The sequence below is a fragment of the Ceratotherium simum genome, chromosome 1 (genome assembly GCF_057802395.1).
Source record: "Ceratotherium simum simum isolate JZ-2026a chromosome 1, ASM5780239v1, whole genome shotgun sequence".
Classification (NCBI taxonomy): Eukaryota; Metazoa; Chordata; class Mammalia; order Perissodactyla; family Rhinocerotidae; genus Ceratotherium; species Ceratotherium simum.
The window spans coordinates 65,188,639-65,201,801 of record NC_141900.1 but is presented as its reverse complement, the minus strand read 5'-3'; the positions used below and the strand labels follow the sequence as shown (position 1 = coordinate 65,201,801).

General features: G+C 44.7%; 1 protein-coding gene across 2 annotated transcripts in view; it reads right to left on the bottom strand.

Annotated features, from left to right (window-relative positions):
* BMPER (BMP binding endothelial regulator) overlaps positions 1-10,479 on the bottom strand; it is a 230,473-nt gene extending 219,994 nt beyond the window's left edge. For both annotated transcript variants that reach the window (XM_004418836.3, XM_087435327.1), the window contains exons 1-2: positions 10,335-10,479; positions 9,194-9,279 (exon numbers count right to left, since the gene is read on the bottom strand). In XM_004418836.3, coding sequence (XP_004418893.1) covers positions 9,194-9,279; positions 10,335-10,467 — 219 coding nt within the window. In that variant the 5' untranslated portion in view covers positions 10,468-10,479. The remainder of the gene's footprint in view (positions 1-9,193; positions 9,280-10,334) is intronic.
* Between the last annotated feature and the right edge of the window lie 2,684 nt (positions 10,480-13,163).

The window sequence follows — 13,163 nt, the reverse complement described above, 5'->3', positions numbered from 1 at the left end:
ACCATTGTGACTTGCCCAGTACTCACAACTAAGGCACAGAGAGAGCAAGGAACCTGCTCAGTGATGCACAGCAACCAGGTGGCCTGGGTAAGACGTGAACCCATAATTTCAGACACCAAGGTCGCCACTCCACAGCTGTATTTCAACAACAAAATGAACATTAAAAATTTAGTGGAAAAAGAAAATATTTTTCCTGAAGATCTAACTAAGGGATTAAATTATATCATAATATTTTTTAAAGCACCATTAACAGTTTAATAGAGCAAACTTGAAAGTTCATAACGGTGAGATTTTATATGAGCCAGGCTCTTTTATATTGTTGCTCTTATTCATAATAAATAATGCTTCATGTTGCCTTGCCCATTTTGTACTTAACTACAGAAACATTCCAAAGACATTTGCAAAAGTAAATTACTTTTATCCATGAAATTAGTTTTGTTTTGGTACCTTTTAAAATTTCATGTGGTATTTATTCACTTTTGCTAAGATCTTTTTAAATCAAAGTTTGGAAAATTTGTGATTTTTGCCCTAACTTTTCAGAGTGCCTACAGCAATCTTAGTTTTGGATTTCTGTCAAATGGGGTTCCACCAAATTCCATCTCTGATCAATTCAATTGCATGTGCAAATATGCAGCAGGGACAAGGAAGGTGGTCACCATTGTTCATTGTTTCAAATAGTCCAAGAAGATGATGAGAAAGTTCCTTCTTTGATAGTCTCCTAGAATCTTCAGTCTAACTCTGCAATATTTAATATCACTGGTCTTTCTCTTCTTCAAACATCTTCTGCCTTGGCCTGTGCTTTCCTGGTTCTCCTCCTTCTTCTATAACTACTTCTCAGTAGTTATAGTCTCTGTCATGGGTTTCTCTTTTTCTATCCTTCTTAAATAGAACCCTTATTCTAGGTACTATTGTAGTTCCTTTCCTTGAAATCTCAGTTTAGATCCCTTACCAAGACAAATAATTTATTCTTGAAGTTTTGAAGTTTATTTCAGTACAGACAGTTAACAAATCGGTATCCTCTAGTCTCAATTTCTCTACTGACATCAAGATGCACATTTTGAAGAGCCTACTGGACTTTTCTACTTGAAAGATTTACCAAGCCCAACTCATAAAGTCTAAACTCATCACCCAACCACATCCCTGACCTCTTCTCTTCCTACATTGTCTATGACATTGGCTAGAATGCTCAAAATTTCCTTCAATTCGCCCCCTCTCACCTCTGTCATCTCTTTTATTGCCAAGTGCTATCAACTGGGGCTCCAAAACTCCTCTGAAAGTCCAGGGGGTCCCAGCACATTGGTACACATTTTTAAGGGAGCCACCCAATTTTGATTATTGTATAAAATTGGTGCTAACTCTGAGAATACATACAACCATGGTAATATATACCAGAATATATAATTTGCCACATGAGTCACACAACAGTGTAGAGCAAGGTATCACTGTGAGTTAGAGGAGAGAGCTGGCACCCAAAATGGAATTTTGAAAGTGAGGTCTAGGAATTAAATCATTTAATTCACGTAGCAGCACCCTGCTCTGGAGACACCAAGTGATTAATAAAGTAACAACTATAGAGGCATCCTAGCACATCACTCCACTATAATGACCACTGTATTTTAATTACTGTGTCTTGCTGTGTGTGGTTTAGTCTTTTAGTCCAAATACTCTAGAACTAGAAGGTGGTTAAAGAAATTCAAAAGAATGAGTGACACTGGTTTATCCCAACACCTTCTTTCCATTCCCACTGCTCATCCCTGCTCCAGGCTACTTGCTCCCACCTGACCACAACACATCCCTGGAGTCTGTTATCCAAACACCAGCCTCTCCACACTCTAAACATCCCCCACAAAAGCTCCTAAAGGCATCTATATAAAACACATCTTATTGTGTTGTGTGGCTGCGCCAAAACATTAAATGGCTCCCCCTGATTACATGAGTGGAACTGATCTCTTTATTACTGCCCTCAAGTTTCTCCCCTTGCTGGCTCCCACCAAGCTTCCTAACTCTGGCTCCCGTCAGAGCTTTGGACACACCAGACTCCATCATTTCCACACATCCTAAACCCATACTCCTCTGTGCCTTCCTCCAACAATGACTTGTCAGGACTATGTTTCCTCTACCCGTCAATGTCCCAGATAATCGAGTCAGAATTCATCGACAACTCCCTTAGTATTTGGCTTTAAGTCTAGCATAGTGCTTTTCCGTCACCCCTGTAAAACTTATTTATGCATGTGTCTTTCTCCCCCATTAGGCTGTGGGCAAGAATCTGTCCTATTGGTCTTTGCCTCCCCAAGGCGCCCAACCAGCACAATGCTTCAAACACAGAAAAGGCTAAAAATAATAAAATGAAATGGAAGGAGAGAATGAAGTCTGCAGAGAAGGAAGAAAGAATAATATTATTGAATTTATAACCTGCTATCCCCAGTGCTTTGAATAGTGTTTTATAGAATTAGAACTGGGAATCAAGAGGTCTTAAAATATGCACCCAGCTCATTTGCTGATCTTAACTAAGTTCAACAAGCACACTTGACCTCCCGGTGCCATGAAAGGTGGTGTTATTCATATTCTTTTATAGCACAAAGGATTCAATATACCATCATTTGGACACAGGTGTCAGGGAAGAGGGTGTGAAAAACTGATATCCTTTGTTTATTCAACAGTTTTTATTAATTGGTTTAATTTTCATGGTTTTGCCTTGCCTGACTTCTCCCATTATGTCCTATCCTCCCGCCCTCACCATGTTTGTGCTGTAGTCCAGGGAAGGGCTCTTTGCTCAGCATTATCTCCTACAGTTAAAACACACTGGACTGCTGATGTGTGCTGGAAAGACCGGTGCCGCGAAACGAAATGAGCATGTGTTTTAAGTGGGATAGGGATGGGGAAGGGGAACACACAAGTAAGAAGGCAGCAAAAACCCACTCAGGTCTGGAATGAGGTTGAGAGACTTCCATGAGGCGGGCCAGGAAAATCCCCATGATGCCAGACCACTAGGCAGTTTTTCCAGAATTACGGCGCTCCTGAGTCCCAGTCCTATCCCTCTGCCAATAAAAGTACAAGTGAAGGTGACCCCACAGGCATAGAGATGTAAATACTCTGCAGAAAAACGGGGCCCCTCTGCCATGGAAAGTTTTCTTAGTGTTTAATGGAGAGCAAGGGGAAAACTTACACCAGGGCCCACACACCACCGGACCAACAAGGAAGGGAGCCCAGATCGGCCCAGTCCAAGTCTGGAGGGACAGAAAACCCCACTCAGTGTTACTGACTTAGCCCTGTTCCTTCACAACGATGGGTGGGCTTGGCATCATTATTCCTAAGTCTCTTCTCCATCAGCTTCCTTTCGTCTCCTTTTCTCATGAACCTTGCATCCTATTCCATGTGAGGAAATAAAAATTTAAACAATAACGTCATCATCCATGACAACAATAACAACTCATTGTGTAGAGCTTACTATATGCCAGGCCCTGGGCCAAGACTTATTTGCTGTATCTCATTTAATTCTCACATCAACTCCATGAGCTGGGTGTTGATATCCATCCCAATCTGCAGATGAGGAAACTGAGGCTTAGAAAGGTGAGGAACTTTCCCGAGTTCACCACCAGCAAATGATAGCATCAAGATTTGAACCCAGGGCCAAAGCTCTTTGCCAAAATGATAGAAGCCAGCCAAAAGCCATCTGACCTGTGTCCTCCTTTGAAAGAGCCCTCCGCATTCCAGTCTTCCTTTGTGCTACAAGACCAAAGTCACTCTAACTGCCCCCAAAGAGAGCCTATGTCAACTCTGCGGCAGTTGAAATAACTCTCTGAAGCCCCTGGAAGTATTTGTAGACGTTTTTAAGTAGTAAACAACTAGCAGAAGCAACTGGTTTAGTGGGGAAAGGACTGGCTTCACATCCCAGTTCTATGTCTTAGTAACTATGTGACCTTAGGACATTTGCTCTGCCTCTCTAAGCCTCAATAAAGCATGGGTAAAAATAATCGCCTCATGGGCCGGCCCTGTGGCTTAGCAGTTAAGTGCGTACGCTCCACTGCTGGAGGCCCGGGTTCGGATCCCGGGCACCCACCAATGCACCACTTCTCTGGCCATGCTGAGGCTGCGTCCCACATACAGCAATTAGAAGGATGTGCAGGGCTGGCCTCATGGCTTAGCGGTTAAGTGCGCGCGCTCCGCTACTGGCAGCCCGGGTTCGGATCCCGGGCGCGCACCGACGCACCGCTTCTCCAGCCGTGCTGAGGCCATGTCCCACATACAGCAACTAGAAGGATGTGCAACTATGACATACAGCTATCTACTGGGGCTTTGGAGCAAAGAAAAGGAGGAGGATTGGCAATAGATGTTAGCTCAGAGCCGGTCTTCCTCAGCAAAAAAAAAGAGGAGGATTAGCATGGATGTTAGCTCAGGGCTGATCTTCCTCACAAAAAAAAAAAAAAAGAAGAAGGATGTGCAGCTATGACATACAACTATCTACTCGGGCTTTGGGGGGAAAAATAAATAAATAAATAAAAGTTAAAAAAAAAAAATAATCGCCTCAGAGCTGGTGTTGGTGAATTTGCCAGCATAATGCTGTACATTAGCTACCTTCCCCTGAAACTGTTCTATTGAATTCATTGTTCTATGGAAAAGCAATTGGTCACAACACTTTCTAAACAGAGTATAAGTAAGTAAATAAATAAATAAATCCTGATCCCTTCCTTAGTCAGCATCCAAAGTCTAAAAATGAAACAAAACAATTTTCAAAAAATTATGGCAATCTATGTATATGTGCATGTTCTAAGGGCAGTATCTCTCTGAACATATCTGGACGACTCTATACCTTCTCTTTCTCTCTTTCTCTGTATCTCTCTCTCTCCCTCTCCCTGTCTCTGCTCCCTTCTTCACATACACACATACACACACACACACACACACACACACACATTGAATCCCGATGCAACATTATCTCCCTCAGTCTCAAACACGTGCCTAACACTTGTTCAGATAATAGATATCTATTCTCTAACCAGTTAATTTGAACAATAAAACACATGAGGATTTTATAGAGATAAGGCATCCGAGAGAATCAAAGATGCTAGTAGCTACTTGTTTAGTGGCAGAGGATTTTTGTGATTAAAAAGTAGAAGACAGCAGACAAAGTCTCCTCTGTTTTCAGCACTTGGTTGGCTCCAAGATAGGTGGAGCCCGGCTTCTTGTAACACCAAATTTCACGTTGCTTTTTATGAGAAGAGGGTCCATTTCTACATCACACCTCTGGACTTAAAAGAGGAAATTTAAACCTCAGAATAATGTTTTTTGCTGAACAAAATGTATGCCAAGCTAAGCTCTGACTGACTTCTGGTTTTCTGAGTCCCGGCCTCCCAAGTTTTCTCAGGTTTCCAGCACTGGGCCGAACTCAGTGGCTTGTGTCGTTTCCTTGTCCACTACAGTTAGGTGGAGCAGGAGTGACAAATAGGAGGACCGCTTCCCAGGTACACTTGGTGGATTTGGGGATGCCCAAAATATCCAGAGAATTGCTTAGATTCATGATCTGGGCGTGGCTGGCTCCTATCAGCTGTATTTCAGGGAAGGCACCAATGTGTTTTTCTAGTCATTACGGGAAAAAGAATTGTAGCAAGAAGGGAAAAAACTCATACAAAACAGCAGTAAGTCTGGGCCTTCCTTCCTCAGCCCCATAAAAGACTATTTTGTAAGGTGGAGAAAAGCCGAGCTTTGCTTTCTAACTAAACAATGGAGCACCTGCATCTTTAATCTAAACTGCTTACCAGGTTCCCTAAACTTCAGGACAGTGGTCCAACTTCCCACCTTCCCCCTTGAATAGATGCACTGAAGCTTTTTGACCCACACACTTTAAAATGATCTCCATCACCAGCTAACAAACAGGTTACTCTTGGACCACAACTGATTCTGGCAAGAGGCACAGGTCTAGGCAGACAAAGATAAATGAGAATAAAATTATTCGGTTCTGCTTGCCGTGGCCACTGCACCCGCTGTCCATCTCAAAATTCCCACAGAAATGAGCTCATTCCACCTTTGAAACGTTTCGGAGCTTAAAAGTTTAAATCAGGCCAAGTTGATTTTGTGGGCTTTTTCAAGCTTTTGCACCATCATTATATACAGGAGTTTGTGCCACCTATTTCCTCCCAACTGTAACATTTTACGTCTTTTTTAAGCATACGTTGAGGTTAGCTTTTTTTTAGTACACGTTATGAAATAAGATATGAGCTTATGCTCAGCTTCAGGTAACTTTCTGCCAAAAGGCTGGACCAACACAAACTAAATATGACTATTTTCTTTATCCAAAGTACAGTTTTGACTATTACACACCCTCTTCATGTACATACACAAAACTAGCTCACAACTAAAGCTCCTTGCAGGTCAACTCACATCACAACGAGATTTTCCTTTCATATAATGCAATTAACAAATGTTAGCTAACTGAACTCCTAAAAGACTCGAAAGAAAAAAACAAAATAACTCACGCAACGCCACAAAGTAAAACAACTTGACGATCTTTCTATTTTCTCCTTGCTTTTTCACATCTTTAAGCAAAGACCCTGTTTTACTTGATTACAGGCATGTGACGGAGAGGCAGACGAAACCAAGAGCGAGTTCCTGCTTCGCTATTTACTAAAATATGACCTTCACAAGCGACTTAACTCCTCCAGCTTCAGTTTCCTCATCTGTAAAATGGGAGTAAAAGCCCTCAAAGGACTTGTTTTTTTTTTTTTTTTTTTTGTGAGAAAGACCAGCCCTGAGCTAACGTCCAATGCCAATCCTCCTCTTTTTTGCTGAGGAAGACTGGCCCTGGGCTAACATCCATGCCCATCTTCCTCTACTTTATATGGGACGCCACCACAGCATGGCTTAACAAGCAGTGCGTCGGTGCGCGCCGGGGATCCGAACTGGCGAACCCCAGGCCGCCGCAGAGGAGCGCACACACTTAACCACTTGTGCCACCGGGCTGGCCCCAAAAGGACTTTTTAAATTAAATAATGCTGGCTTAGATAAGAGCCAGCAAACACAGTGTTTCATAAGTGTTAGTTGCTGTTGCTGATATTATCTATCTGCTAAATATGTCTTCCAACAGAAGTATAAAAATGCCAAGCAGCCTCATGGCAGTCTGGGATGCTTTGAAATCAATGGACTGCAGAGGGTCCTGCAGAAACTTACAAGAGCACATACAAATAGAGAAGTGGCCGTCCATCTATTCTTACTCAATTTTATCAAGTCATTACAAATGTTTGGGAAGCAATAATGACTATGACAACTTGGGCCCCATAATCCTAAATCCTTGCAAAGGTCACGATAACATATCACTAAGCCTTTCAGCTGGTGAAGAGCTCTGAGGCATCTTCTGAATAACAAGTGAGTTCATTGCCAGACTCCCGACTTCACACGTTTAGAAAGGATTTCTGACAGCTTTCACTCAAGGCAGGTACCTCCAAATGTTATTTAAAGACGTAAATGAACCTACTACCCTTCTGAACTTAATCAGTCCTTTTCTGGAATAAATATCATTCCCACTCGAGTTCCAACTGATGCGTCTTTTCTATCTAGAGTCACTCTTGACCTTTAAAACAGCAGGATTCTAACATCTATCTTATCAGTAAGGCTGCACTTTTAGAGAAAGGCACTATTTTCCACCAGAGCGGGAGTACTGAAAAGGAGGAATGCTGTGTGCAGAGGTTTTCATAATGTTATTTGGGAACAGTTTGCAAAACCCAAACTGTATATTTAAACTTTATAAATACGTAGTAATACTGCTGAGGAGAAAAACAATATTTTCACATGTGGAACTCCCAGAACATTGAAATGTTACTTGGTCAGGGTAATTCCCTCTGAAATCTTAAGAGATTAAGATAAAATAATTCACTTACATTATACAGATAAGAGAAATGAAAAAGGAAGATTATCACACCCACATACACACACACTGCCTTTATAAATATACAATTGAGTCAAAACTTGAAGGCAAAGCTTCTTTTTCAGCAGATCCTTTAGTGAAAGATCATTAATTAACGTGGCAACTCATAAATACAAAATCTAAAGAGCCCCTCTCTCTCAGCTTTCCTCATTATGGTAGCAATATTTAGCATCTTAGCAAACGTAATGCATTTTTACTCGCGTTTCTGTTGATTTCCTCAGTCTCCAGAACCTGATAATCATTTGATACAGGCATCCACCTTCACCCATTTATCATTTTGCAACATTGACCTCATCTCTTGTCATGAAAATGTTTGGGTAGTTTAAACCCAGATGGCTTGGCTTTCACCTAAGCGGAGGAGAACCCCTTCTCCAGTTCCGTGTAGCGTGTCGATCTGATAACAAGCAGTCATCTATCACTTTGGGGCCTTGCATTTGACTGCCTTAATGTATTTCCAACAGGGTTTTGTGATGTGTAGTTTTTAATCAAGATTTGCCAAAAGTGATTGGCATGTAAAACACTCTTAAGCAAAAATGTTGCTCTTTGTGAGTCTACATTTCATCTCAGAAATTCTTAGTCATATAACTTAATCTCCCCCATGTGGTTACTTATTAGATCTTATCATTAAGCTAAAATAAATTGAAACAAATTATTTTTTTGACTCTACTAGTCACTGCCAGTGTTAACTAAGCAGCTGACAGCCAAGTGTCATTCTCTGTTAAGGATAGAATGTCCTTCTTGACTCATGCTTCCCAGTCAGCAATATAAAGACTGTTTTGGGGAGCTTAGGGTGTAACAGGCAAAGAAATCCAAGATTATATCTTGTCCTCATGTTTGTTCTTTGTGACTGTCACCTCTCTTTCCCCTTGTTACATACATTATCCCTGACCTCTCTACCTAAATGTTATCTCATCATTTTCACACTGAGCTCAGACGACAGAATCAAGGCAGGAAGTTCGGTGGCACCTATGATTTGGTGGCAATAGCCATTCCCGGGAACAGACAGTGAAAATCGTAATTATCACTGAGACAATGCCATACAAAGTCCATCTTAAGTTTACTTCTGTAATGACGATGTCAAAGTTAAGAATTCCCAGCCTGATAAAACAGAAATTGCCAAAGTCCATAAAAAGTCAACTAAATTCAATTCACCAGTTATGTGCAGTTTCGTAATGACTAAGAATAATTTTTAGGTCTGCTTATATCACTACGTTTAATGGATTCACCTTGTCAGAGGGATCAATTGACTTCCCATTACCTGATTTCCATACTCACCAAGCAGACACACATTATACAAGGGTTGTCCGTGATAAATGGAATCTGGAGGACTTCGCCTTCATTTTCACATTTTGCAACAGAACCTGAAGTGAAGAAAAAAAATTTTAATTTAAACTTAGCTTAGTGGCATTATTACAAAAATAAAAATTTTTACACTAATTCTTTTTGAAACAACTATCCAAATTTCAAAAGTTCCCAATGAGTTTTAAATAATCAAACTCACTAAAAACAAATTCTCCCTGAAAAATATATTTTAAATAGTTTTGCTTAATGTTTTTTAAAAGACTGTGATATATAGATAGATTTTCTGTTCTCAGATGGTTTAAGCACAATTCCAGGTATTTCACTGGATCTTTAATAATACTTCTCCTCTATGAAGGCATTTCATCTGAACATGCACTCATATGCAAAAATATTCAAACTGGCCATTAGGGTAGATTTTAAATTTGAACAAAATTCAGCACTGTGTCAATGAACAGGCCTTTATGTGAATCTGCCTCATATTGTCTTGAGTTGAAATCACTTTGAAACACAACCTTCTTTCCTCTTCTCTTAGAAATTGACTCAATATTTTCTTTTCTGCACCAGGTGTCAGTAAAGTATGTCCTTCAGAATAGCAGCTGAGGTCTTCACCTGCCTGAAAACATATAATTATTATATCCTGCTAGTATTACCCTTTTAAAATATGATAATTGTTTTAAATTCAAGATCTGGAGAGCGGGTGCTTTAAAAAGCACTCCTAGCCCAGAAGGTATATTGGAACCCTATAGAATGAGAAAGGAGGATGTGCAGAAAACGGTGCAAATTTTTTCCTTAATTGTATTGGGGGAGAACAGGTCAAAATAATGGTGGAGGACAACATAAAAAATAAATAAAGGAATTGCTCAAATTTAAATAGATGAATTTCTATTAACACTATATTGATGTCAACAGCCTCTCGGTCCTCCACCCCTTAACCTACTCGCTGCCTTCCCACCCCTTAACCCCGCGGGCTTCGCTTTATCCCCATCGGACAGCGAGGGCCAGGCGCCTAGGTGCTCGCTCCCCACCCTCCAGTCCCCTGGGCAAGCCAGCGCCTCCTTTCCCAGGTACCAAGCCAGCGTCCGAGAGGACCGATCCCTCCCGCCCCCTCCCCTACCTGTCAAGAAGGAGGAAGCCAGAGACATGGGCACCCCCGAGCAATTGAGCAGCAGCAAGACGCAGCAGGTAATCCCGGGCGAGCGCCGGCAGGGACGCTCAGCCACAGCCCTGACGCCGGAGAACCAGAGCATCGTCACCTGGAGGGAATCCCGGGCGACTGCAGGTCCCGCGCCGCCACCTCTACTCCGCTACTGCCGCTCGCAGTCAAACAGGACTCAGCCGGCGAGTGGGGAGACAGTCCGCGAAGGAGGGAGGCGGGCGCCCGGGAGCCGGGGCGGGGGGCGGGGGCGGGGGCGGGAGGGGGGGGCGGGGGGGGGGGGGCGCCCAGGGAGGAGGGGTCCTGCGGCCAGGCTCCTCCAATGCGGCTTTTTTTTTTTTTTTTTTTAGGGAGTTTCTCGCAGCGGCTTAGTCGTCTGCCCCTCCACGCCAAAGAGGGGGCCGGGAGGAGGGGATGTCGGAGGAGCCGGAGATAGGCAGAGAGGAGTGGCTGCTGCCAGCTGCGCACCGCTGCTCCGCCGCCGCCGCCAGGGCTGCAGCAACTGCCCGGGGCGCTGCCGCTGCGTCTCCTGCGCTCCCCACCTCCCGCGGGCCCCGCCGGCTCTAGCCCGGCCAGCGCGCACGCTCGCTCCCACTCCGGAGACACCGGCGCACCGGGCGCCTCCGGGAACCCGCTGGGGGCGCCCCGGCTCAGGAGGGACTGCAGGAGCCCCACGCCGGGGACACGTCTCAGCCGGGCGTCCAGCTCGCTTCCCAGCCCCTCGAGGGAGGCCACCGACCCAGGGGCGCAGATCCGAGCGGGGCCGGCAGGTCTCCACCGCCCGGCGCACGCCCTGCCTCCTCCCTTTCCCGGGGGAACCGTCCCCTAACGCGGGAAGCCGCACCACCCCTGCTCACGCCCGAATGCCCCAACTCTACGAGGGAGCAGAAAATGGGGCTCAGGGGCGCCTCCCCACCCCTGCTCGCTCCCAGGTGCCCCAGTTTGGGAAGGAGCGACAAACCAGGAGCAGGATGGCCCCCGCAACTTTACACTCCCTGCCTTGCTTCCCTGTGGCAGGGGCGCGACAGCGGACTCACGGGCTGAGCGGACAGAGGGGCGAGGGGCCTTCGAGATCAGTGCTCTGTGCTTGTGTCTGCGCGTCCTGACACTAGGGAGGACAGAGTTGAAACGACACGCAAGGTCGATTAATAAACGCACAGAGGCGAACCCTTTTCTCTCTTAAAAAAGAGGAAGAGTCGCTCCAAGACTCCTCCCTTCGAACCTCGGGCGGACAAGGGCGGGGAGGTGCTGTTTGACTAATCATTCATTCACCCGCGAAAGAGGGAGGGACCCGCGGGGCGGCTAATCTCTGGCGGGGGGCCTCCACGGCGGCCTCCGCATCTTGGGGTTCTGTCGCCGCCCCTGCCGGGGCTGCGCCCTTCTGGCCTCGCAGTCCTAGATGTCCTGGAGTCCGACCCTACGCCCCGCGGATCCCCCAGGCCGAAGCGCGGCCTCCAGCCCAAGTGGTGGCACCCTCTGCTCAAAGAGGGGTGCAACGGCGGAGAGAAGAATTTTTGTTACCAAATTATGAAGGTGCGGGGGGTGGGGAGAATTAGGGGACTCTTGGCAAGTGTTGAGACCTGATGATGTGCCGTCCTCGGAGCTCACCGTGAGTCGCTGCCTTCCTCTCCCCAAGAACGGAAGCGCGTCCCCGCACGCCCATCCTCCCGGCGATCCTCGACTAGCCAAGCACTTTTCTCAGCGGGACGCACCTAACCATCCCCGGCATAGCGGGTTGTTTGTAGTCGCAGAAACTATACCTTGAAAATAAGCGAGTCTGTTTGCTGGCACATTTAGTCTAGTTCCATCCTAACCCCTCCCCGCTTTGAGGGGGGGCTACCTTTTTGTTTTCATTTTTTCGGGTGTTTTAGAGGCCTCTCTTAATTAATGCAGCATTGCCGGCATCCGGGTGCGCCAAGGAGCTGATAGGAGTGCGTTGCTCTGACATGGGAAAAATGAGAAGGGAAAAGCTGTCATTAGCTTAGCACGCTCCATTTCCCTCTCAAAACAGATTTTTAGTGTAAAACTTAAATTAAAAGCGAAGAAAGATGATGTGTGGTTGCTTTTTTCTCCCCCAAATCACTGCCATGGCCTGACAGCTTCTTGAAAATCATAGTGTACGATTTACTAACCTTAAAAAAAAAAAATGAACAACAACAACAAAAAAAACAAAATCGGTAAACCCAGCCTTACCTCCCAATCTACAGTGGCTGATTACAAAAATAAAATAAAGACTTTTATTACTACAGATAAGTAGAATCAGTTGAAAACACTATCACCTCTATCTAAAAAGATTCTCTCTGCATGGGATTTTTAGATAAAGATGTTAATTGTGACTTAATCAAGGGAAACGGAATAACAGGGAGGCTGGGAGACCTTTTATTGCCCTGGATTTCAGCAGTAGATTTGGATAAACACACATTATGGAATTGCAGGACATTTGAAGACAGCATGTGAGTTACTCTAATGTGCCTTCCCTGGCACCAGCCATACATCCTGGAGGGTTTGCATGACAAAATTCTTTAAGATGGGATCTAGGTGTGAGTACATTTCTCTAATCAAGGGCATGGTGCTTTGGGGTACACTGGAAATCTCCCTGTAGGTACAAGTTCAAAAACCACCTGGAAAACATTTTCATCTGCCTGGAAGTTTACGAATGGGAAAGACATACAGAAGCCTTTGGCAACCCTGTCTCTTCTTCCTGTTTGTTCTAATCAGCTGCCACCAGTGATTTCCCTCACTGCCTTCCCAGCAAACGGGCCCTATTTCTGAAAGAGCATCCTTCTCCCC